Source organism: Lepisosteus platostomus, chromosome 4 (genome assembly GCF_059453375.1).
Source record: "Lepisosteus platostomus isolate fLepPlt1 chromosome 4, fLepPlt1.hap1, whole genome shotgun sequence".
Lineage (NCBI taxonomy): Eukaryota > Metazoa > Chordata > Actinopteri > Semionotiformes > Lepisosteidae > Lepisosteus > Lepisosteus platostomus.
Window position 1 is genome coordinate 29636962 of NC_142614.1, and position 25734 is coordinate 29662695.

At 37.9% G+C, this 25734-nt stretch overlaps 1 protein-coding gene across 2 annotated transcripts; it reads right to left on the reverse strand.

Moving 5' to 3' along the window:
- Positions 1–7034: 7034 nt before the first annotated feature.
- stard4 (StAR related lipid transfer domain containing 4) lies at positions 7035–24282 on the reverse strand. Of its 2 annotated transcripts, none has more exons than XM_088629363.1 (6): positions 24135–24282; positions 22661–22772; positions 20378–20427; positions 19923–20049; positions 10316–10430; positions 7035–9257 (listed from the first exon to the last, which is right to left on the reverse strand). In XM_088629363.1, exons 2-6 carry the CDS (start codon positions 22763–22765, stop codon positions 9031–9033), a joined length of 624 nt encoding a protein of 207 aa, XP_088485489.1. In that variant the 5' UTR covers positions 22766–22772; positions 24135–24282; the 3' UTR covers positions 7035–9030. The 2 variants fall into 2 exon arrangements, with proteins under 2 accessions (XP_088485489.1, XP_088485488.1); XM_088629362.1 differs by having other exon boundaries at positions 10316–10433.
- Between the last annotated feature and the right edge of the window lie 1452 nt (positions 24283–25734).

Below are 25734 nucleotides of genomic sequence, written 5' to 3' on the forward strand. Positions count from 1 at the left end.
GGTACGTCCCATGAGGACTTTCTGTTATGTAAGACGCTACCAACAGGAACTACAGGAGAGCACATATTTCAGCTTCTGAATTAATTTATCAAAGAGAATGGCATCGACTGGATAAAATGTGTCGGAGTTTGTACAGATGGTGCTAGAGCGATGACAAGCCGACATAGCGGTGTAGTTGCACGAATTAAAGAGGTTGCTCCAGAAATTAATGAACGCATTGCAACATTCACCGCGAGAGCTTTGCATCAAGAAAATGCCTGACGATTTAAAATCTGTTAGACTCTGTTGTGAATTGTATCAAGGCTCGAAAAAAGAAATCACATCTGCTTTGCTCGACTAAACAGGCTCACCCCTCTCACTGAAATGGTGCTTTTTTATTATTTTTATTTGTTGTTGTTACTGTTTTTTTCTGTAAAACGCTTTGAGAAGCCACATTTAAAGGCGCTATATCAAAGTTTATTATTATAATATTTATTATATGTGTGTGTGAGTGTGTGTGCACGCACACTCATGTTGGTCATTGAGAATTTCTGGGGTTCCTATCAGATGATGACTTGTAGGTGGTACTTGGATGCTTTGTTTGGATTAGGGGTGGTACTTGGTCCAAAAAGTTTGAGAACCACTGTTCTAGGGGATAGAGTTCCAAAGCTTTGGAGTATAACAGGAGAAGGCCCTGTCACCCATAGAGTGTAGACAGGCTTGATGGGGGGGACTGATAGGAGACCAGAATTAAGAGAATGATACAGTAGTTGCAAGGTGGAGAGTAGGATGATAGTACCTCAGACAGGTACTGAGTTGCCGAGCCATGAAGAGCCTTATAGGTGAGCATGAGGATTTTGAAGTCAACATGAAACTTGACAGGAAGCCAGTGCAAGGATTCCAGGATAGCAGTAATGTGATCAGTTGCACTAGACCTGGTCAGAATTCTGGCTGCCGGATTTTGGATAGATAGATAAGACTTTATTAAGCCCGAAGGGAAATTGATGTGTTACAGCAGTCCACCCAAAGACAAGCAAAACCAGACATCAGAATAGACGAAACATTATACAAAATAAATAAATAAAAATAAATACATAGGTGTGTGCAAAATATGATGATCATAGTCACTGTAAAAACAATAAAATATGTGCAAAATGTGCATAGGTTTATACAGATTGATTGTCCAAAAAGTACAATGGAGCAACATGCTGTCCATAGACGAGCAAATGAAGGGCTAACAGTCCTAGCCTAGGGCAGCGTTATACACCCTGACTGCCGCCAGGAGGGAAGATTTGCAGAAACGTTCCCTTGAACACCATAGCTGGAACAGTCTGTTGCTAAAAGTGTTCTGCTAAAAGTGTTGCTAAAAGTGCCCAATAACAGTCCCATGAAGAGGATGAGAGGTGTTGTTCATGATGGCTGTGAACTTGGACAGCATTCTCCTCTCAGCCACCACCTCCAGGGGTCAAGGCTCAACCCTAACACAGAGCCAGCCTTGATGAGTTTATTGAGCCTATTTGGATCTCTTGTCATGATGCTGCTGTCCAGCACACACCAGCATAGAAGATGGCCGCTGCCACCACTGATTCATAAAAAATGTGTAGCAGTGTTCCACACACCAAAGGACCTGAGCCTCCTAAGAAAATAGAGTCGGCTCTGACCTTTCTTGTACAGGGCGTCAGTGTTACCAGACCACTCCAGCTTATCATCCAGGTGTACCCCTAAGTACTTGTAGGACTGCACCCCCTCTATGTCCTCACCCTGAATGGAAACAGGGTTCAGTGGAGACTTATTCCTTCGAAAGTCCATGTCCATTTCTTTGGTCTTGCTGGTGTTAAGCTGGAGATGGTTAAGATGACACCACTCCACAAAGTTGGTAATCAAGCTCCTATATTCCTCCTCCCTCCCCTCTCTAATACACCCCACAATTGCAGAGTCATCCAAAAACTTCTGCAGATGACATACAGAGTTGTACCTGAAGTCAGAGGTGTAAAAGGTGAACAGGAATGGAGCAAGGACAGTCCCCTGTGGAGCCCCAGTACTGCTAACAACCTGTTCGGACACACAGCTCTGTAGCCATACATAATGTGACCTGCAGATCAGATAGTCTATAATCCAGGACACCAGGGGATAGTCCACCTGCGCTGCCCTTAGCTTATCTCTCAGTAAAGGTGGATGGATGGTGTTAAATGGCATTGGAGAAGTCAAAGAACATAACTCTCACAATGCTCGTCTTCTCCAGGTGAGAGTTAGCACTGTGTAGCAGATAGATGACTGGATCTTCCACTCCCAAGTGTGACTGGTAGGCGAACTGCAGGGGGTCCAGTGCTGTACTCACCAGGGTTCTGGAGTGGTCCAGTACAAGCCTTTCCAGAGTTTTCATTAGCTGTGATGTCAGTGCCACTGGTCTGTAGTCATTCAAGACTTTGGGGTGCCCCTTTTTGGGTAGTGGCACCAGGCAAGATGTCTTCCACAGCACCGGAACCCTTTCTAATCTCAGGCTGAGGTTGAAGATGTACTGCAGCACTTAACCCAGTTGGTCTGCGCAGATCTTTAGCACCCTGGAGCTGACACTGTCAGGACCCACTGCCTTCCCTGCATGAAATCTCCTCACCTCCCTTCTGACCTGGTCAGCTGTGATGGACAGGCCGAGGTGGGCAGGAGAAGATGGAGTATGAGTAGGAGGGATCTCATGATGGGGTGACTGAGGACATGAAGAGGGTGTCTGGGGTGAAGGCCTGTGAGGTGAATGGTCAGTGGACCCTGTATCAAATATGTAAAAGAAAAGATTCAGCTCTCCAGGCTTCCCTCACTCTGTTGGCCACCGGACATCTTGTATCTGGAGATCTTCATCATGCCATTCCACACTTCTCTCACATTGCTCTCCCTCAGTCTGTCCTCCATTTTCCTCCCATAAGCCACCTTGCTCTCCCTAACTCTCACCTTTGTTCAATGTGGATTTAGAAACCTCTGCTAGCAGAGCGTTACAGTCGTCAATTCAGGAGAAGACAAATGTGTTGATCAGTTTTTCAGCCACAGTTAGCGATAACATAGGATATAGTATAGCAATATTTCTGAGGTGAAAGAAAGATGTTTTGACAATATGTTACACATGTGGGTCGAATGTCAGGCCTGAATCAAATATCACACCCAAGTTTTTCAATTTAGACTGACATTCAAGTACAGACAGGGTTACTGCATTGGCTTTACAAAGTTGATGAGGGGTGCTTATAATCATGACTTGAGTCTTGTCACAGTTTAGACAAAGAAAATGTTGAGTCATCCATATTTTTATGTCGGAGATCCAACTAAATAGAATAGAGAGAGCCACATCCTAGTCAGGTTTGGTATGGATGTATATTTGAGTATCATCAGCATACAAATGATAGTTGAGACCTTGTGATCTTAAAAGCTGACCAAGTGGAAACATCTAAATGCTGAAAAGTAAGGGGCCCAGTAATGAGCCCTGAGAAATATCAGACTTAACGAGTCCAATTTCAGACCTGAATCCGCCAAAAGATACAAAGTGACAGCGTTCGGTGAGGTAAGACTTGAACCATTTGTAGCAGTATCAGAAACCCAAGACGGGAAATTAAGATGTTGTGATTAACAGTGTTGAAAGCAGCACTGAGATCAAGAAGAATGAGGATAGAAAGGACTGTTAGTATAACACCAGTGCTCAAGTGTTCATTTATTATACTGAGGACAATGGGGCAGAGAGCAGTGAAACAGGGCTGAAATAAAGTGTTGGGAATGGTGGGAATCTAATATACAGGTGGTGGATTTCATGTGCAAAACCAGTTTACTGAGGGATGCCAAGTCAAGAAGATAGAAGTTAGAGAGATGGGAACTAGTAAAGTTAAATAAGCAGGGAGGAGATGAAGAAGTGATACCTGTATGCCTTGTGGAGAGAATGTGATGCCAGATGTTGTTGATCTTGGAGCTTAGGAAAGCTAAAAGTGTGTTGAGATAAGGCAGCCACCCCACTCTGCATGTCCCTGGGTGGGATACACGCAACAAAAATCAAGAAGGGGGTATTTGCATGAGATGCAGTATACGTACAGTATATAGCGAACGTCAGTAATGATTATGATTTAAAGCAGCTGATATAGATGAAATTGGCTTTGTTTCTCATTATTCTGCAATTTCCCTCAAGGGATCAATAAAGTTTCTATCTGTTCCTTCCAAATTTCAGTAAAGAATGTCCATTATGTAGATGTTAAGGGAGAATTTTTCACAAACTTTTCTTTTCATGCATTTAGAAAATTATTTATGTAATATAAATACATGTAGTAGGTCAAGTGGGTCGCTACGTCAGCATGCGTAGGCTGCAAAGGAACAAGTAATAGGTTTATTCCATGCTGAAAAAAAGAAGAAAGAAAACGTTTCGGCCGTGAAGCCTTCTTCAAGTGTTAGGGTATATAAATACATGTACTACCTAGATTAATTGATAAAATGATATTTATCAATGATTCCACTTTTCCCTTCTCTTGAATTAACTGGGCAGCACAGTGACATCGCTTTTAATGCTATTGACTTGTAGATATTTGATTTTGGGTGCCAATCCAGACTGGGACATGTTATCTATGTATCTATGTTGGTTTTCTCCGGTTCTCAGGGTTCCTCCCATCTCCCAAAGAAAGACTATGTTACTTGGTGTCTAAATTTTCCCTATGTGTGCCTTGCAATGGAGTGCTGTCCTCTTCAGGTTGTAGCTCTGCCTTGTACCCTGTGCTCTGGGTTGCCACAGGCCTTACCAGAAAAAAAGCAACTTTCTGATAATTGATTTATGAGTGACCTGTAGATTTTTTTATGAGACATGAGTTTCACTGTATGATAACAGGCTGATACCTGATCATAGAATCATAGATCAAGATGCAAATGACACAACTTTTTAGCTGTAAAGATATAAAGCTGTAAAGATTGTGTTACGCATTCCACTCGCGCCTCTCTTCCTTCTTGCATTCTCACGCGCACACCCTGTAAAACAAGCTCACGCCGCAAGTAAACGCCAATCACCTTTCTCTCCCGTCTCTATTTTAGTTCTCCTTTTTCCTTACTTCCCCGCTCACTATTGCGGATTCTCTTTGAGCTCCCTAGTGCGCGTTTATCTCTTGCTTTTCTCCGGTTTTTGATCTCCTAGCCTGCTTCTCGTTTTCGATTTCGCCTTGTGATTTGGATTGCTGATTCCTCGTTGTACTTCCTGTTCAGACCTACTCACCTGCCTCCTGGTTTTTGTTTTTGCCTAGCGATTCTGCTTAGTGTCTTTCTCTTAGTCTTGAGTCCTGCATAGGATCTTATTGCCCTAGCAGCCCTACTCTTACAGATTGTGATCACTGACATGACATGCGTGATAGAATTTAATGTATTTAACTGCTGTGGTTATGAGCCCTCACTTCAAGCATTATTTGAAGTAATTTATGATTACTGTGCATCACTGAAAAAGACACTGGAAAGAAAATTAACATTTACAATCTAGTAATCAATGTTTACTCATTGAAATAAAATTATGTTAAACACAGACCTTCCCTTCAAGAATGTTTTAAAAAATGTATGTCCTATAATTTTACAAAGCACCGGTACATTTTAATATTAGTTTTGTAGCATTAACTTTACCTCTACTTTTGAGATCTTTTTCACAAAAAACCTATTAAACCTAATCCTAGCTGCTGTCATGTCTTTGAGTGAGTCTGATTCTGATCTGATGAGTAAACTTACAGCTGAAAAATGACTTGACATCATCAGTGTACTGCAGAACCTTGGATGGTGTATAATAGAGTCTCTTTCATTGACTGACTGACAACATAGAAGACAGTCATGTTGGCTCAGACACAGGCAAAGATTTGGCACTGAGCTCTAATGATTGCTGAGAACTAAGAAATTGATTACTGGTATGGGTTGTTAAGCCAAGCACATCTGGGCCTTACATACAGAGAGTGTTACACAGATAAAAAGGAAAGTGAGAAGGAATGAGAAAGATGGGAATGTGAAAGGGGATTGCTTCCCTGTGTAATTATGAGAAGGTTTTGGGTTTATCTCACTATAGATAGAAACAAGGGAGTACTGTTAAGTCGGACCTCTAACCGGAGATAGGATTTAATTTTCTGTTTCTATTAATGTCCCCGTCTAAAATAAAAGTCTAGAGTTACAGGGGGAGTTAAACATTGAGCAGATGAAGACTGTGAGATAGAGAGTTATTTTACAATTGACATTTAAGTAAATGCAGGTGAAATGTTGCATTTATCAGCATTTCAGCAGAACATTTGTCCAAAGTTCAGCACTACTTAAGTATTCTGCCACCACTTATCTTTTGTTTGCTTGATCAGGAACAAGACTGACATCATGCATTGTCACAAAACAGCTTTTAAAGTACATGCTGATGGAACAGGGTGGAGGTTTTCTAAGTATCAAAAGACATTTTGGGTAGTTGTACAAAAGGGATCCTGTAACTATGCTATCCTGCTAACCTGGATGTTAAATTTAATTCTTTGTATTGCATTGAATGATGGAGGCTCAAACCAAGATCAGTTCTGCTCAAATTGTGATTAGTTTAAACATTGTCAGTGTTGTCTATCAACGAATCAAAAGAAAATAATGGACAGGAAAGTAACAATTTAAAAAGAATACATAAAATTCAGTGAAATGTTTAAATGTTTAATGTTTCAGTCATAACATTAAAACTAGAAATTAGAACACAGAGACTTCAGTAAAACATTATCAGTTTAATTTTTTTGATACATCCAAACATGAATATCAATTCATTTAACAAAAACAAACACGTATCAAATAAGAGTGTGTTTTGGATATCCTTCCCTTTTCAAGAGGACACACTATTGCAACACACATCAATCATTAGCACTGGAGTGTAGATTAAATTCCCAACACATTTATTCCAAGCATAACATTGAACTATTTAATATCCTTAAAGCTTACATCTGTGTGAATGTAACATTTAAAACTTAGTTCAGGTGGGTAGCTGCGTCAGCATGCGTAAGCTGCAAAGGAAAAAGTAATTAACTAAAGTAATTACTAAGTAATTAATTAAAAGTAAAAGAGAAGAAAGAAAACACGTTTCGGCTGAGGAGCCTTCTTCTTATTCTTCTCCCTTACACCTGAAGAAGGCTCCACAACAAAAATGTTGTGTTTTCTTTCTTCTCTTTTTAACAACACAGGTCTAACTATATATCAAACTGCTAAAAGTATAACAATTTACAGATTATACCCTTTGGTTAAAAAGAGAGATGTTTTTCAGGAGAAGTCTGTTGGAGTGTCATCATTCCAGATTCCTATAGCTACCACGCATTGTAACTCTGTGGTCTCTAATACTGGTTCTGCAGAGCCCAATTCCTGCAGGTTCTGTAAGTCTTTACACAGGTCCTAAAGATCACATTAAACATGCAACATTAAGCAAATAGTTGGTTCTATATCAAAATAACTAGTAATGGTTCCATTCACATACAGTATGATCATACCAGGCAAAAACACCACCTAAAAATGGTAAATTTAGAGCCGCAAATCAAACTTAACCTGCACATCTTAAGAAGGAGGAATGAGTCACAGTAAATGGCAAAACCTCATGTCAACATACAGGTACCCCAAACCAGAAGAGAACACTGAATCAGCAGTGTGGTCACCACACCACCATGTACTGTAAATGTACTGAACTCTCAACTGGTACAAAAAAAATGATATATCCTGTTAAACTAATTTTTCATAGATTATTTTCACTGGTCTTGATCTCTGTGCTTCATTAGATCTGGGATGGGCATCTTTACTTCTTGAGGGCTGCAGTGCTCTGGTTTGAATTCCAGCTCCGATCTTATTTGGATAATAACATAAACCACAGGCTTTTTTTTTAAAGTAAGCTTTTTTTACTTACTCAGTAGCTAATTGAGAAGTACTATACAGTGCCTGCAAACCCTGTAAGACCCCAGCTCTTGAAAACTAGAGGTGCCCATACTTGCCTTGCATAGATGTACATACTGTAATCTACCTGTCTAAAATATGTACAGTGTTACAGCTGAAAGTAAATCTGTACTGTCAAAAGTGAAGCACAATAACACCAGACTAAAAACAGAGCAGCAACATTTAAATCAATCTAAAATAAATATTTTTTGAAATTAAAGAAACCTTTTGTGTTTTGGCATTGATAACTTATATAAATTATATATAACTTAGAATATAGAGATACACTGTTATAACATGAAGACCTACAGTACTCTAAGCTATCTTTTTCATAACAATTTAGTCACATACTTCGTTATATTTTTATTAGATGTATTTTCCCTTTATCACAACAGATACAATGGCAGAAACTTGAAAACATGCATTTAATAAATATGATGGTCACTAAACTACCTGTATTTAAGCCTATTTAAGCCCTTTAATCAATTCATCATCATTCATCAAGAATGTTTGCTGAAATAGCACCAGTAAATAGCTTGCATATAATTTTAATTCTCTTATTGCCAGCATAATCTCTTAATAATTCAAGATTGTCATAAATCTGAAATATGTTCCCCATATTAATATTCTAGAGAACCATTTAGGTCTTCGTATTGCCTTAAAAAAATACCCCTTATGAAACCAACAACAGAGGTGCCATGTGGTTAAGCAAGAGGAACTGTGTCATAACATATGTCATAACCTATAAACCTAGGAAGAGTAGGTGATATAATGTGAACCAAGATAGTGGCTGGTATTTTTACTGTTCACATGTTTTGTAAACCATTTTCCATATTTATACTCACATCAAAGTCATGTGATTCCACAGAAGGAAAAATATCACATCACAATGTGTTTTATTATTACAATTACTGTATTTTTTGGGGGGAGATTACTCTGATTTGTGTAATCGACTAGGGTTTTGATTCAGTATGACACATGCATAAAGGTACTGTTCATTAAATATTCAAAGACTGGCTTTGTAAGTAAAGACAAGAAGACTACATATTGGTCAAGACTGTATAACCAACCCTGAGCTGGAAAATATTTGTACTGTAAATAAGACATCCTAAATGTATGGTGGTTTCATAAAGAGGTAAATTCAGGTTATACTTTCAGTGCTTTGCGCAGGTCTGTGTAGAAATTGGCCAGAGTGCTGGCCATAGCCGAATCCACTGCAGACTGAGGTAGCATGCCTTTGAGGTCAGTCTGAATGAAGCCCGTCAGGAGGCTGTGGTCTGGGCTGTCCTCCAGAGGAACACAAAACCAGCCGCACGGGTGATTGAATCCACGGACGTAGTTTTGTCTCAATTCCCCGTATTCAATGCTCACACCTATTCAAAAAGGGCATTGGATTTTTTTTTTTTAAAAGGTATCCATGTAAATTGAGCTCTGCATGTCAGTAGCTAAAAGAATCTTAAGCCAGGGGTTTTGAGGAAACAAATTCCAAAGTTTACAAAGAAAAGATATTTATGACTATTAACACATTTAACAAACCAAATCAAAACCCTCATAGAAACTATCATTACAGAAGAAAATATACGTTAAAATGTTTCCCATATTTGTCTTGTTATAAATTTACTTTCATTAGTAAAATATCCTTAATAATAGTCAAACTGTATTTGACATAGAATAAATCCAAGCACAAAATGAAGCACACACAAAAAAATACTGTGTCTAGTAGCCTGGACTGGGGATCCAATGCAGATTTTCATTTAAAAGGTTGATTTTTTTTACCAAGACTAGTGAGGTTTTGTGGAAATTCCACTATGAAGGGGAATCCTCTTTTTAAAATAATGAGATCTTGTAGCTTTTACTTTCGAGATTATGAAATCTAAATTCAGAAGTTTGACTGTCTACCTGCTCTGTAACAGCTTGTTCAGACTTTTTGAGATGTTTACATGCCTGTTGAGTTGTCATCTCCAATATGTGGAACTTTACAATATTGCATTTGAGATTTAAAAGAGTAACATCTTACTTGATCTATTCTTTTAAATACAACTTGCTCACAAACAATTATTTCATTGATTCATACAACCTAATTAATGAACAATCTATTTATATTGCAGGCTGTGTTATCTCATGAATAACTGTCCTTTTAGGCAGTAATGTCAACTAAAGGGATTTAAACACCAGTTGGTATAAAGACAAGCTTGCAATACACTCATAAGCAAACTGCAAGCATTTCAAACACAGTTTTGCCTCTTCTAACCAAAACCAACCACAATTGCATATTTTTAATTATCCCTGATTTACCGACGGTCAGCCTGTGTTTTGAATAAACACACATTCAATGTAACTATTCAAATAATATTTATTAAAATAACAGGTACCACTGTGAATATGTAAATTTCTATAAGCAGTAGTCTTGGACCTGTGCTCCTACACTCACCACAGGACAGGAGTCCATCCTTGTATTCTGCAGTGTAGGAGAAATCAATGAATTCTCGTGGAGCAATAATGTTCCACAGCTGTCCTGCAGTGGTATAGCGCATCATGCAGCATCCCTGCTGGGGACAGGAAACAGGCAATTTAAGTTCAATGGAGAAGAAAGGTAAATGTATCAGACACTTAAGGCTTCTGTGATCATAGAAATCAATACATTATTGACATTTAGTTGGAGGATTCCATGGCAACTGCAGAAAATCACTTACTGATGCAGAAACCCATAGAAAGCACACATGAAGAAAAAAGAATAGCTTTTGCCCACATGGAGGAATACTATGGAAGCTGTGACCTACCTATGTAAAGTCATTACAAACTCTTTTTCACCAGTTGTTCATCAGTAAATATCCTAAGAGTGTTCAGCATCAATTGAATGACTTGAAACTTTCTATTGAAGTTGATATACTGAGCGCCAAAAGAAACATCCCTTACAACTGCAACAACTCCACAAAAGTGAAGAAATTGTGAAGAAATTAACAAAATCTACATACTGTATGTAACAGATACAGTATGTAATGGGTATGTAACAGATGTATTAAATTTAATCAAACAGATTAAATTAATTGTGGTAATTAACATTTGTCAGCAATACATTTGTTCAACTGGGGGTCTATTAAAAAGGTCACAGGCTAGTATAGAATTAATGTTAAGTTCATTCATATTGCTTGTGTTAAAAGAGCAGACAGCACACCTGATGTTCAACTCTGGCAATGACAAGTTCTTATTAAGCAGATGAAAAAATACATTCTTTAAGAACTGGGCATCGAAATTTACTTTCTCTGTGTTGGTGTTTAAACATATTCTTCTGCCTTGTTCTTTTATATTCTGTGCTGTGTGTATCTTGTGCCTAACACAACTTTTAGGGTAAAATAGGATGCTGTTTATGTTGTATTTATACATAAAAATAACCCAGAAATGCCTGACCTCTAGAGCTGACCCAGAGAAAATGGATGGCCTTCAGTAATAAACATATTTCAAAACCAAACTGAACAGCGCTGTGACTTCTTGCATCTCTACACTAGTGTAATGTGTAGCCACCATTAGAAACAGTATAAATTGTGCAGCAATGACACATTTTTCACACCAGGTTGCAGATGCTGTCTCGTTGGAGTCTGTTCTTTCCTCCTGCATAGCTGGTACAAACTTTTTTTTTCTGGTCTCTCAGCCCTAGATGTCATACATTATCACAGATCACCCAGCAAATGTTCAAGGGGGCAGAGATCTTTGAGCACATCCAAGGTATAACTGTCACAACCTCATCTGTCAAGAAAGTCAATGTTCATAAGCAACATGAGGATGAGCATTGTCATGCTGTAGTGTGGTCATGTCAGGGTGAGCCCATAGAAAATGCAGCAAGTGAAGTCCCAGGACTTCATCAATTCAGTGCAGTACAGTCAGGTTGCCATCAATCACTACAAGTGGAGTTCAGTAGCAACTAAACACTACTGCAATAATACTTAAACCTCTCCATCAATCTTCTCGAGCGTTGTGACTCGTCCTCTCCTATATCGTAACCTATCATCGACCGACTGTGTCTGGCTGTAACAGCCGTCAGGTTAGGAATTGCAAGCTGAGATGCCAAGTGAGAGTGCACTGCCTTAGTCCAGCCTGCAACATATTTATAATAAGTCCTTACACTTACAGTATATACAGTAGCTCTCTTCTTGACATTCAGCTCAAAGCGCTTCGCAGGTAGTGGGGACTCCCCTCTGCCACTACCTTGGATGATGTACAGATGCAGCCATTCAAAGTGCGCGGTACAGACACCGCAGTACAGATACCGCAGGTATGATGACACGCGATACTGCAGTGCGTGATTGATTGACCAACAGGGGCACTCGTGGTCCGTTGGTCTGTCGTAGAAAGACTTACTGTAAACGTCTTTACTGTGCCCGTTATAGATATTAAATTTTACCACTGAAGGGAAATCTTAGTAGCTGAGCATAAAAAGAATAGGAGCATACTGTAACGCGTGTGAAGGCCATAAACGATATTAATTTTGGAACGTAAACATACAGTATATAGCTGGTCTTGGTACTTTAAAGAAAAAAATACACACCAGTATTCCATTTCTCCCTAAACATTGTAAGCTTCGAAGTCTTTAACTAACTTGATACCGGAGTCAACAAGCATACTTTTAGAATTTGATTAAAAGGGAATATAATATGGAATCGCGTATCTCAAGAAATTAATAACGGTATGATTATATCCGTGTACTGCGGCAGGGCTGTGTAGGGCTGTATATAATAGGGAATCGCGTATCTAAAGAATTTAATAACGGTATGATTATATCCGTGTGCTGCGACAGGGCTTTGTAGGGCTGTTTCGCCTACCTGATCATGTGAGCTGTCTTGTAGCCTACTGGTCTAGGTGCGTGACTACCAACTGGCAGGTTGTGTGTTCGAATCCAGCTGGTGCTGGACTTCTCATTTTTATTTATTTATTTTTTAATCGCGTAACATAAACATATTACCGTATGCAAACTGTACTGTATACAGTATGTATATGTATATTTAATGTCTTAACTGTGCCCGTTTAATTGAATTAAAAAAAAATTATTTAACACGAACATTAAGCTGTTTACATCTTCCGCCTGAGAACAGTCACCCGTTGCTACCCAACGCAGAATGGTGATTGGCTGACACTATCTGACACCCCTCTGATTGGAGAAAAAAGACGTGCTGGTGTGCTATACACACTACCAGGAAGAGGATTTCTTTCTATTCAAAACGTGTATTTTAAAAGTTTAAGAAGTAAAAACCTTACAGCGTACACAGATTTCTAAACTGATCAGGATCGTTATCTTTGTCTTATGCATAATAATGTTCACCGCTCTGTCCAGCAAATTAATAATAAACTTTATTTTATATAGCGTTTTAAACGAATAAGTAATTAGATTGCTCATAAACCTAATCTCTTGCTTTTTCTTTTTATTTAGGCTCAGATTTCAACTATAGATCGTATTATTAATAACCATAATAACAACCAACCAACAAAAACAACCATATAAACATAATGGTGGTGCTGGACCTTCCAGTTTTATTTATTTATTTTTTAATCGCGTAACATAAACATATTACCGTATGCAAACTGTACTGTATACAATATGTATATGTATATTTAATGTCTTAACTGTGCCCGTTTAAGTATTGAATATTCATATCTAATTTTACCACTGAAGGGAAATCTTAACATAAACATACAGTATATGGCTGGTCTCGGTACTTTAAAGAAAAAAATACACACCGGTATTCCATTTCTCCCTAAACATTGTAAGCTTCGAAGTCTTTAACTAACGTGATACCGGAGTCAACAAGCATACTTTTAGAATTTGATTAAAAGGGAATATAATATGGAATGGCGTATCTCAAGAAATTAATAACGATATAATTATATTCATGTTGCAAAAGAACTGCAACGGACATAAAAACTCCCTTGCATGGTTTCATTATGACCAGAATCGGTCTTGAGATATTTTTAACTCGATTTACAGTATTTGAGAGGTATGTCTTAACACCGATACTACAGTGCTTAAGTACTGCTCACGTATATGTTTCTAGGTTTATATTATGCATTTCATACGGTCAAATTACTTTTGAGCAATAAGAAGCGCGAAACGGTATGCGTTTTACTTTCGTTTTGTGCTGGGACCCGTGGATTGATTAGAGATATCAAGTACATACAAGTCATTTTTTAAATGTTGTAGTTCGTCTTGAAAAAATGTTACGAGTACATCATCTATCAACAATTACACAGGTTCTGTTTCCATATTGCGGATTTTGGTTACGTAATATTATTTTCTAGATTTCACGTTGTGAATATGATGGGATGTCTGATGGGATGTTTCTAAAAATCCATCCTCTGTAAAACGTCTTCTCTAGTTGTCCTGCATATGTATTCGCTAATGAAGCTGTGTGTTCTGAGCCTAGATCTCTACATTTCTGTATGAACCAGCTTAGAGGGCTAAAGACAGCTTGTGTTTAAATTGAGTGTAAGGCAATTTATGCTTCTAAAGTCATGGTCAGCATTTATCTTTGTACTGTGCTGTAAACTTGTTCTGTGCCAAGTCACATTATTTTATAGCGTTTTTAAAGCGTTATCAAATACGGTGTTACTGTAGTTTACTGAGTCCCATGTCACATGGTCTGTGATTGAAACCTGTAAAACCGGTTTAATTCGTCACAGCCAGCACTCTTCAGGTGTGAGGGTCTTCTGCTCAGAATGAAACGCTAAAATGTTTGTGTATATTCTAATGGTAGTGGGGGCGGGGTGTGTGGGAACAGGTTTGGTTGAAACATTTTCTCTGAAAGCATTTTCTTCGCAGTTTAACCGATCTTGTACAGCATGTTACAGTTTACTATTATTAACCATATTAATTTTAAGTGCTTAATGTAAAATCTTGTAAAAATATATTTTCATTGTTCAAATATACATTAAGTCTGACTATCATATAATAAGTTAAATACAAAACTAAAGAAAAAATAGGGTTAAATATAATTCAAAATATTTTGCTAACAATGTTAACTGTTTATGAATAATAAAATGTATTAACTAAGGAGTAGGATGGCACAGTTGTTAGTATGTTTTTTGTTTTGTTTCTTTTTCATAAATACAACAGTAGTACCTGATGTCTCAGTGGCTTTCAAAATTAAATTATGCATGCAAACCTGTGAACTAGAAAGATAACTAAGATATCCATCCATTATATTCCATAATATCCATGAAATATATGGCGCTGAAATACAGTATGTTTGACGCATAAAAGACACCAAGGGATTGGGTGAGCTCCCATCACAAAAAAAAAACTGCGAACCTGCACTACAGCGACCATAGTACAGTATGGAGACCAAGGCGTTTTACGGGAAGAGACGGGGTGTTTCTGCCGCCCCAGCTTCCAAAGAGCGAAGGGTAAGCAAATACAGCAGACTACAAGGTATTATTGCCGTTTTGAATTTTAAATTCAATTATAATTATTTCTTCGTAGCCTGTTCTTCAAGAAAACACCGCACGGGCGAAACGATCTACCACCAGGACAGTAAAAAAGAAAGCGGTAAGACGGAAAAAAAGAAAAGTTTATTTTGACTTCTGTTCCGCGACTGATGAATACTACTGTGTGACTTTATTTCTTACATGAATTATGTTATTTTGCCACAGGCCGTGGGTCTCTGCTCTCGGCCACTGGCCAGGGTGCCAACCTGTAGAAGCAGCACCTGTATGGAGACATTTCGGCAGCAGCGGGAGCATTACGATGCATTACTGGGGAGGATTGGGAGGCTAGAGTTCCAGCAGTCAAACAGTTGAGCAGCTGTCTCCCGAAAAGTGCCTCTCCCCGCCGCGCAGGCTACAATGCCTGGCGGAAGCTCTGCCCCCCGCAGAGCACACACCGCCTCAGGACACTCCATCCCGGCCTCTCAGTTCACCACCGCGCAGGAATCTGTTGATGCTGTCCCCGCCGGCTATCTCCCCCCAGGAAGCACAGCGGAATTCACAGATGCCAGTGGGATGAATAATTCTCCCAGATGTCCAACTGCTACCCATCACCCAGGAGATGGAGGGGGGGTTGTACTTGCAGTGCATCGGCATAGACGGGAAAGCAAGAGCCGACCGCTACGCCGCCCTCGTGTTTCGAAATCTTGTGACTTTTGAAATTTACTGGGGGTGGACCACGTCTGTAAATTTCGATGGGTCCAGAGGCAAAAGTGCCTTGCCTTGCAATCTCCGGGAAACCATTAGTACGATGGTGAATCGGAGATTCTCAACCCTTGCTGCGTACGACTGGAAAAGAATTCGTGATCGGATCAACGAAATGCTTCGTAGGAGGAGGCGGTCTTTTCCTCTTGTCTAACAGTCTGTCCACAAACAAAACATTCCTGTTAGACAAGAGGAATTGAAAAAAAACAATGTTGTCAATGAAAACCGGTGTGTGTGTCTCTCCCTGCTGGATGTCCCTCTCACAAACTGCTGAATGAATAAAATAATTTTATTGAAAACGAGTTTGCGATTGTCTGGTCTTTAAATTCTGGAGATACGCGATTCCATATTATATTCCCTTTTAATCAAATTCTAAAAGTATGCTTGTTGACTCCGGTATCGCGTTAGTTAAAGACTTCGATGCTTAAAATGTTTAGGGAGAAATGGAATACTGGTGTGTATGTTTTCTTTAAAGTACTGAGACCAGCCATATACTGTATGTTTAAGTTCCAAAATTAATATCGTTTATGGGCTTCACACGCGTTGCAGTATGCTCAGGCACTAAGTAAAAGGAGATGCTTCGTATTGCTTGACTAATTTTAAAAACTAAGTTATAAATATAAAAATTGCAGGCGCTGCTCTGGTGCGTCGGCTCCTACACAGTGCCTGTCTGCCGTAAGCGTTACAATATACATACAGTACCCAACACTGCTTGTACCCATCTGTCATGCAAATAAAACACCTTGAATTGAATTGAATTGAGGGGAGAAGGGGGGGATACTAAAGCCAATACTGGCTCAATGGGCTTTGACGTGCTAATGCGTTGGTTTAACGGTCCGGGTGTGGCAGGCTTCCAATGTCAACTCGACTCGATTAGAAGACAATGAACGTATTTTAGCCCTAAATGAATTAATAGCAAACATGGTTTACATAAAATACATTTTTCCAAGAAAGTTTATAATAATACTATCTATAGTTGAAATCTGAGCCTACTTTAAAAATAAAGGAAAAGCATTTTCAGAGAGCAATCACGCTGTGTTTATGTAGAAAAAGTGATTAGGTTTATGAGCAATCTAATTACCTATTCGCTTAAAATGCTATATAAAATAAAGTTTATTTAGAGATGAATGATCAGTGTCGCAGTTTAAATAATGTGAGTCAGGAAACTAACACAGCCCCACCGGATTTAATAACGCAATAAAAACGCTATAAAATAATGTGACACAGTACAGCACAGTACAACAATACTGACCATGACTTTAGAAGCATAAATTACCTTACACTCAATTTAAACACAAGCTGTCTTTCTGTATGAACCTCTAAGCTGATTCATACAGAAAATGTAGAAATGCATTAGCCTGATCATGATTAAAAAACACATAATTAAACACGCGTTTGCGATTTAAATCAGAACACGATTTAAATCAATATAAATGTTTATATTGTAACGCATACTGTCCAGCCTCCATTTCTCTATAAAAATTTACTGTTGCACACACACACACAATAGAAGCAGGAACCGCTGTCAGAAGGGAAGATATGTTCAAAATATCGCAAATATCGATCATGTTGCGATATTTTGAAATATAAAAGTCAATTGATTGTCCATAATATCGCTTACCTATTTTTTCGAAGAAATGTTTGTTAAAATAAAAGTCCAGCACCAGCTGGATTCGAACACACAACCTGCCAGTTGGTAGTCACGCACCTAGACCAGTAGGCTACAAGAGAGCTCGCATGATCAGGCAGGCGAAACATTTTTAATCAAACATTTAAACATTTAAACATTTTAAATCAAATTCTAAAAGTATGCTTGTTGACTCCGGTATCACGTTAGTTAAAGACTTCGAAGCTTACAATGTTTAGGGAGAAATGGAATACCGGTGTGTATTTTTCCTTGTGATATTTTAAGCTCTAGTTGAATGATAGGTGTCGCATTTTAAATCATTTTCGTAGCTAGAAATTATGAAACGCCCTGTTAAAAGCAAGGAAGTTTTTATGCCCCGTTGAAGTAAAACAAAATGCCTGACAAAGTATGGCTTGGACAGATTCCAAGTGCTTGTACAAATGTGCTAAAGAAATTATACTTTGAGTATACAGCTTGTCCAGAGTCATCCATTATTAATAATATTAGTAATATCTTCAGTAAAGGCTTTGATGCATAAATATTTCTGATAAAGGTAGGTTGTGTACTTTTGTCCAACTGAGCAATCTTGCTTTCATAAAATATACCAACATTTTAATGACTGATGATTAACATGCTGTAATACACAGTTCAAAATTAAAGGCTCAAATGCTGTACATGAGAGGTTAAGCTCCCCCTGGCGGTTTTACAAGGCGACGCCGGATAGTTAGTCACGTGACACACGTGAAATGCGTGATACCGCGTGATACTGTGACACGCCCACCGGGGTATGCCGCGAAATACCTCACCCATTTTGAATGGCTGCATCTGTAACAGCAGCCATAGTGCGCCAGTATGCTCACCTCACATCAGCATTTTAAGTAGGGAGGAGAGCAGAATAATGAAGCCAGATTTTTAAAGGTCAATGGGAAATCTGGCCAGGACGCTAAGGTAACACCCCTACTCTTTTCGAGAAACGCCCTGGAATTTTTAATGACCACAGAAAGTCAGGACCTCAGTTTGACATCTTATCCCAAGGACGGCACCTGTTTACAGTATAGTGTCACCGTCACTATACTGGGGCATTAGGACCTACATGGACCGCAGAGTGAGCAGCCCCTGCTGGTCCCACTAACACTTCTACCAGCAGCAACCTTAGTTTTTCCCAGGAGGTCTCCCATCCAGGTACTGACCAGGCTCACACCTGCTTAGCTTCAGTGGGTTTCCAGTTGTGAGATGCAGAGTGATATGGCTTTGTTGAAAGGAGTAATAATCTAGGCAAACTTGGTTAACCAAATATTTATTACAATGACAAAACCAAACTACACTACACACAACAAAACAAGCAACACACAAGTTACTCTTTGTACAGTATTTACAAACAAGGCATTTCAGAGGCCTAACATATTGGTCACCCAGAAAACCCCAGGCTGCTACTAAGCATTAAACTATTAATGCCTACAGAGGCCACATAAGAGATAAGCTGCCTTCTAACTAAACACAATGTAACCTGCAGTTAAATGTCTCTCTCTGCACCCTGGATGCCACAAAATAAATGGGAGCCTATATCCCTATCCATAAAAATCCACACTAAGCAGGAAAGAGGTTTCTAACTGAGGTATTTTTCACAAAGGGAACCCAAGTTCGCTAAAAACACAGAATAGCATGCTCTCTCTAACAAGGTTCCAATAGTGAGCTCCAGTCAGGTTCGGTTTGGATGATCATGTAGTAGGGGCTCTCGCCTGGCGCAGGCTTCAAGTCCCAACTCCTCTGGACTCCTCTCTCTTCTCCTTATTACCTGCTTCTTCCTTCTTTCTTCCTTCTATGTGATCTTATATTATATGTGTCTGTACTTCTCTTTTGCAAACATTAACCCACAACTTACCTACAGTAGGTATACTAAGATAAACTTTACAATTGTTTCTGCTCAAGGGACCTCCCAGACCTCAGCAAACATCCTCTCTCCTTTGAAGTTTGAAGTGTTTACCCTTCCAAGTGTCACAAACTTTATCTGAAATCTAAGAGACACTTCTCAGTCACCTAAAGCTGTAACAGTATTTTTCAAACACAAGTTTCATCAACCCCTTGTTTTAATGCAGTTGTTTCCTAGTGGGAGACTTAGAACTCCTTAGTTTATAACATTTGTTTGTAACAAGTAAAGACAAAAGGTTTTTCTTTCTGCCATGAAAAGAACAGAACATGAAAAGAATAAAAGCTTGTATTAATGAAATAAACTTACCTCATCAAACGTTTCTACAATATCCATTGAGGTCATCAAGCTGTCCCAGTCTAATCGATATGGGCCAGGTCGGATATAATCTACTATTCTGTTAGGGCTGTCTCTGACAATTCCTTGAGCCTTATAACTAAAAAATATTAAATTATGTTTAATTAAAAAATTAATTGAATTAAAAGTATTAGTTTTTGTATGAAATTATCAATTTAAAATGACATAAGGAAGAGGAAACATAAAGGAATATTGACTGTTTCAACAGCCATTTTTATACCTTAACTGTATACCACAGTATCCGATTAGATCTCTACACTCATACTTTAAAGATGTGGCAAAAGTCTTTTACTCCAAAATGAACTTCAAGAATTTCTGAATTCTGAATATCTTATTACACTTATTGTCTTATTGTTTAAAAAACTTCAAAAAATTAATAGAAAATCAAAAGATTACTAATATCTTACAGAAATCCAGTGAATTCCTCTGAAGGCTTTCTCCAAACTGTAACATCTTTCTAGAAGAGGAAAAATAAATAAAATAAATAGGCACATCAGGAAACTACAGACCTATCAGACTTACAATCAAATCTTACTGATAAGGTTATAGAAATTATAGAGCTATATTAAAAGTATAATTAGAAAGCAAGACCATTTTAAGGGACAGCCAACATGGGTTTAGAAAGGAGAGGTCTTATCTAATTAAACTGATAGACTTACTTTAACAAGAAAAAAGGCCATTAAACAACAGTTAAGCATATGACATGATACATTTAGATTTCCAGTAAGGACTTCATAAGGTCCCTCATAAAAGGTTGATTCTTAAACCATATGAATCTAAGGCAAACAAAAAACAACAAGTTATCTAAGAACATAACTCTTAAGTAGGGAGATGTGAGTAGTCATGTACTGCATGGGGAAGTTTTAGGACCATTGGTTTTCCTGAGATCTATATATTTCAATTACCTAAATTCTGTTCATGAGCAAACCAGTCACATTTCCTGATGATACTAAAAAAGAGGGAGAGAGGCAAACACAGAACCAGTGGCAATTGAGTTCCAAAATAATGGCTTGGGCTGACACTTGTGACATGAAATTCAACACTGATAAAAACAAAATATACAATAAACATGAAACTTGAACTAATAATCTTAAAATTAAATATTTTAACATACAGCTCTTTACTACTAATTACATTTTTTCTTTTCTGAAACAAATGTAAATTTCCCTTTGCTGAAATGCTAAGATGATCTTTCTCAAACATAAAAAAGATCAATTTAGGTATTACATCATAAAAGACAACAGCCTTTAACCTAATTCATTTTTTGGTTACTAATATTTTTTTGCAAGAGTGCAGAGTGTCCAATAAATTTCAAAAGGAATAACAACACCCCGGAATTGAGCGTATTGAAAATGTTGCTACCTAAATACTGGTTACAATTGTATATAAAATTATAATTATACACAGCTACCCTGTTCCTGTCTCCAAGAATGATCATGTTAGGTCATTTTTTATGTCAATGTTATGTCATATTTTATTTATCTGTTATGTCATTTGTCATGTGAGGAAAACACACAAGCAAGAATTTCATTATACTCAGGTACACATGACAATAAACTTCAACTTGTTTATTGAGTGTTTTAGTCATAGTAAATTTGGCTTACTGCCTGGCCACAAGGTGAGGAGGCTAGGACCCCTAAGCGGAGGGAGGAGTGACCAAGGGGTAACTGCAAAGGTGGAGATGGGGTGGTGGAGGGATGTAAAAGATAACATGTTAAGGAGGAAAAGGGCTTGCTTATACTATTAAGAAATTATGTCAGAAATGACTACAATTTAGGATAGCTGAGGCCTATTAAACTTGACTGATGTCATCCCTCCTGAATTTTTAATGGCTGTAAACGCCATTAGTTTCAAAGACCTTTACAACTTCATTTGTTCAGCTTCAAACATGACTGAGAATCGCTTTTCTATTTGCCAAAATACTATGAAATTTAGGATGAGTTATCTGTTAATCTATTCAATTTATTCCTTACATGAAGTAACAACAGTAATTGAACTTCTCAAGACGAGTGTTGGAACTGTTGTGCTTACGGGTGCTTTCCTAGGAGCACTGGTGTACAAGAAAGTACTTTACTTGTTTACCACTTTGTAATGTTCTCCTTAAAATAATAGATTTGAAAAGGGGGAAGGGTAGTTTTATATTTTCATTCTGTACAGATTATATTTTCCACACTGATTATATATTGAACACAGGAATATGACATTATTGCTTCTTTAAAAAATGGTTTCCAAGAATGGTGTCTTTCTTAATTCTGCACACCTACTGTACATAATTTCAAGTTTTATATCACCACTTAAAACAGAATAAGTGATCTGCCTGAAGACTAGACTAGAACATGAAATGAATAAAAGACCAAGCAGGGATGAGTTTCCTTCATACTGCGCTGTGCAAACTTAGAACTTAGAACAATATGTCATCTCAACAGCCCGAGAGAGAAGGCTCTCTGTTGAGCTCAGAGAAACAAGTTTTACTTGACCAAGGGGAGAATGTACTGAATTGGGATTAAGACATGTATCTAACAGTCCTCCTGAGGAGTGAGAATCTTTGGCACAGCAGTGTACAGTACAGTATGTGTGTTGAAGTCCCAAGGACCCATGTTCACACTTTACAAATACTGGCCTCAGAACAACTTCTCCATTAACAAGTGAATTATATTTTGCCTGTGTACTGGAAGCAGAGGTATACCTACTGTTTTCTTTGCTACTCTCCATTCATTTTCTTCAATACTGTTGTAGCTGATGAGAGTGTTCTGAAGTTTTGTAGTCAGGAGGCTAACATCTGATAGACTTCCCATTGTGTCCCTGCAACAATATGTACAAACAAATCCTCTGCAAATACTTTTACCCAAGAAAAATGTACCTAATGTAGTTAAAAACTGTCAATTATAATAAAAAAGTACCTACAGTATAATCTGTTCCAAAAAGTTACGTTATGGTCTCAAGCAGTAATACCATATTATTGAGATCAATAAGTAATTTGTCATTGTGAGTCAAAACACAATTTCTATTTAATTTCAATACAGTTTGTAACTCTGTATTTTTCTGTATACAGTATGTTCAATACAGTATGTAACCTCTTGCTACTTTAGAAGTTTCTCCTTCTGCAAGAAACTGTTTAGAACAAATGCTTACAAATGCTCAAACCAGACTTTCCCACTGTACAGTTATCAATATAAAAGGTATGCAGAAGGGCTTCCAAATTCAAAAATGAATTCACAGATTTGCATATAATGGTAATGAAAATCAACTACAAAGATCAATGCAGGAACAAAACTCCTGAAGAAAAAAGGCTGACAACAAACTAATGTTGTGTAAATACATGTTTCCCCCCCACAGTAAAAAAAGTAATCACTTCCAAAAACTGCAGCAAACTACTGTACTTCCGATGTGCTGTTTTACTTAAGAATGAATGCACAGATAATTCCTACTGTTTTGTGACCCCCTGAAAGACTAAAACAACCCTTGTGTGTTTTTAGTTAGGCACATCCATAATTATTTTCCACTGTTTACTTTGCCATTTCAACTGTTCAGAAAGATACTTAGAACATCACATCAAATAACCTAAAAGTTGCAAAATAATGGCATAAAACACAATTTTAACAAATCTCTAAAGTATACAGTATGTAGATCAAGTAGGTTAATGTTACTGCTGCTGAGACAAACCTGGATTTCATGCAGACAAATACAGCACCTTGTATACTGCAGCCCTAGTGTTACATGTGTCACATCTGTTTTGTGAAAGCTTTCCCTTTAGAAGATGCTCAAGAGATTTCTGATAGGTATAAAAAAAGATCTACCCCAGGTATTTCATCAGTATTCCACATTTTCCTTTTTTCTAACAAAATTAAATAAAAAACTACATTAAATTACTGTATAATCATTCACAGCACCTAGACAACCCAGATACTAAACAGATGTAGCATCTTTTCTAATAATTATTATTTTATGTGTTTATTAAAACAATAACTAGTCTTAGACTGTTATAAATCTGAATAACCATATTTCTTTCTATATTATCATAAAACCCAATGATTATTAGTTGTTGTTTTTTTATTCGTGCAATCGCATTCATAATCACGAAGCCATTTTAAACCAATACAAATACTGTATGTAAATAAACCTCTTCCACTTCTGTTGCTTAGGCAGTGAAATATTGTTCCATACCTTTAAGAATGATACAGTATTTAACCTCCTGGTCAAACACCGGTCCGCTGTACAGTATATGCTGCCCTTCACGTTATGATGTGTGACAGCAGACAGGGTGAAATCACATGCTTTGTCACCCGATATTGTAGACAAGAAAATAAACCAATAGAGAAATAGGACTGCGGGATCTGTGTCTGACTTAATCGCTGATTTAATCGCTGGTTGGTGTGGTATCACAAGTGGGCTGACCGTAAATCTCAGTTTGAATGGGATTGGGGGATCGAGAAAATGGTGGGTTTGGCGATACATTCTGTGTGATGATCATACACGGTTGCTCAGCACTGAAAACAGCAGTTGATTGGCCCTGTGAAATCGCTGAGTACATATACAGTACAGAGATTTGTCTTTTGATGAATAGCAGTTCTGTTTATGCCTTCTGTTGGAAATTACCTGGATGCCCTTAACACTGCGCTTGCGTGTTTAGGAAAGGGAATTTTTGTCGATTTCTCAAACATCAAGTGCATTAAAGTTCCCATAGCACTATTTTATATGTGTTATATTTTAATTTGTTAATCTCTGTTTCTTCTTTGGATTGATACACGTTATTTAAATAACTTAATATTCCACGTGGCAATTACTCCGTTTGGAGGGTTTAAATAAAGTTAAATTTAATTATAAAGTAATATTTACTGTTTACATATATAACCCTATAAAAACTGTAAAAACAATGTTCAATTGTTGCATAACATACGTAATAATTTACATAATACTAATATACTTAATAATACATGGATGCGATATTATATCCAAAAGCAGACATTCAAAACGTTTCTCACAAATGTATAGCATAAAAACAGCCTCCCTAGCAAAAAAAAAAACATGTAGTATATTGTAACACCCTCGCCTGGTGGTGAGGAGGAAGCGCCCCTAGGCGCTCGTAGTACCGCTGGGCATGCTGGGAGTGGTAGCCGGGAAGAGTCTGAGGGTCAGCACGATAACCAGCGGCTGACCCTACCTGTGTAAATAATGTCCTAGTAATTCTAGTGCCCTGTGTAGTCCTGTAAAAGTAGAGTGTGTTGTTAGGTAATTACCACCCTAAATGTGTGTACGTGTTCGTCAGTCTCGTCATGTGTGTGTAGATCCTGTGTTTGGTTTTGGTGTGGTTGTTAAATAAAGTCAGTGCTTGGTTAATCGCGTCTCCACTGTTCTTTAATTCTGAAAAAGAACCTGCAAACGCTACATTATATAAAACAGAAAAAAAGAACAGGTAAATGAAGGAGTATTTAGAAAATACACACAGATGGAAATAAGCAGCAAAAAGAAACGGTTTAGATCAGAGATACATACATTATTTAAATTAATCTGCATAGAACTTTCTCAAAAGAAAAGGTAACAATGTTTCACAGGCTTTTCAGAGACTGTTTCAATAAGAATACCCCCGCTTGTTAATAATCACAGCTACTGTATACATACTCTGGGCATTGTATCGCAAATTTGTAGCAGCAATACACGATTTATTTCTGTTTACTCAGTCATGATCATCTCCCATAGTACTGTATGTGGGCAATGTTTTGGATTTTTTTAACATTTAGCCAGCAGCCAGCACACTGCTACTCAC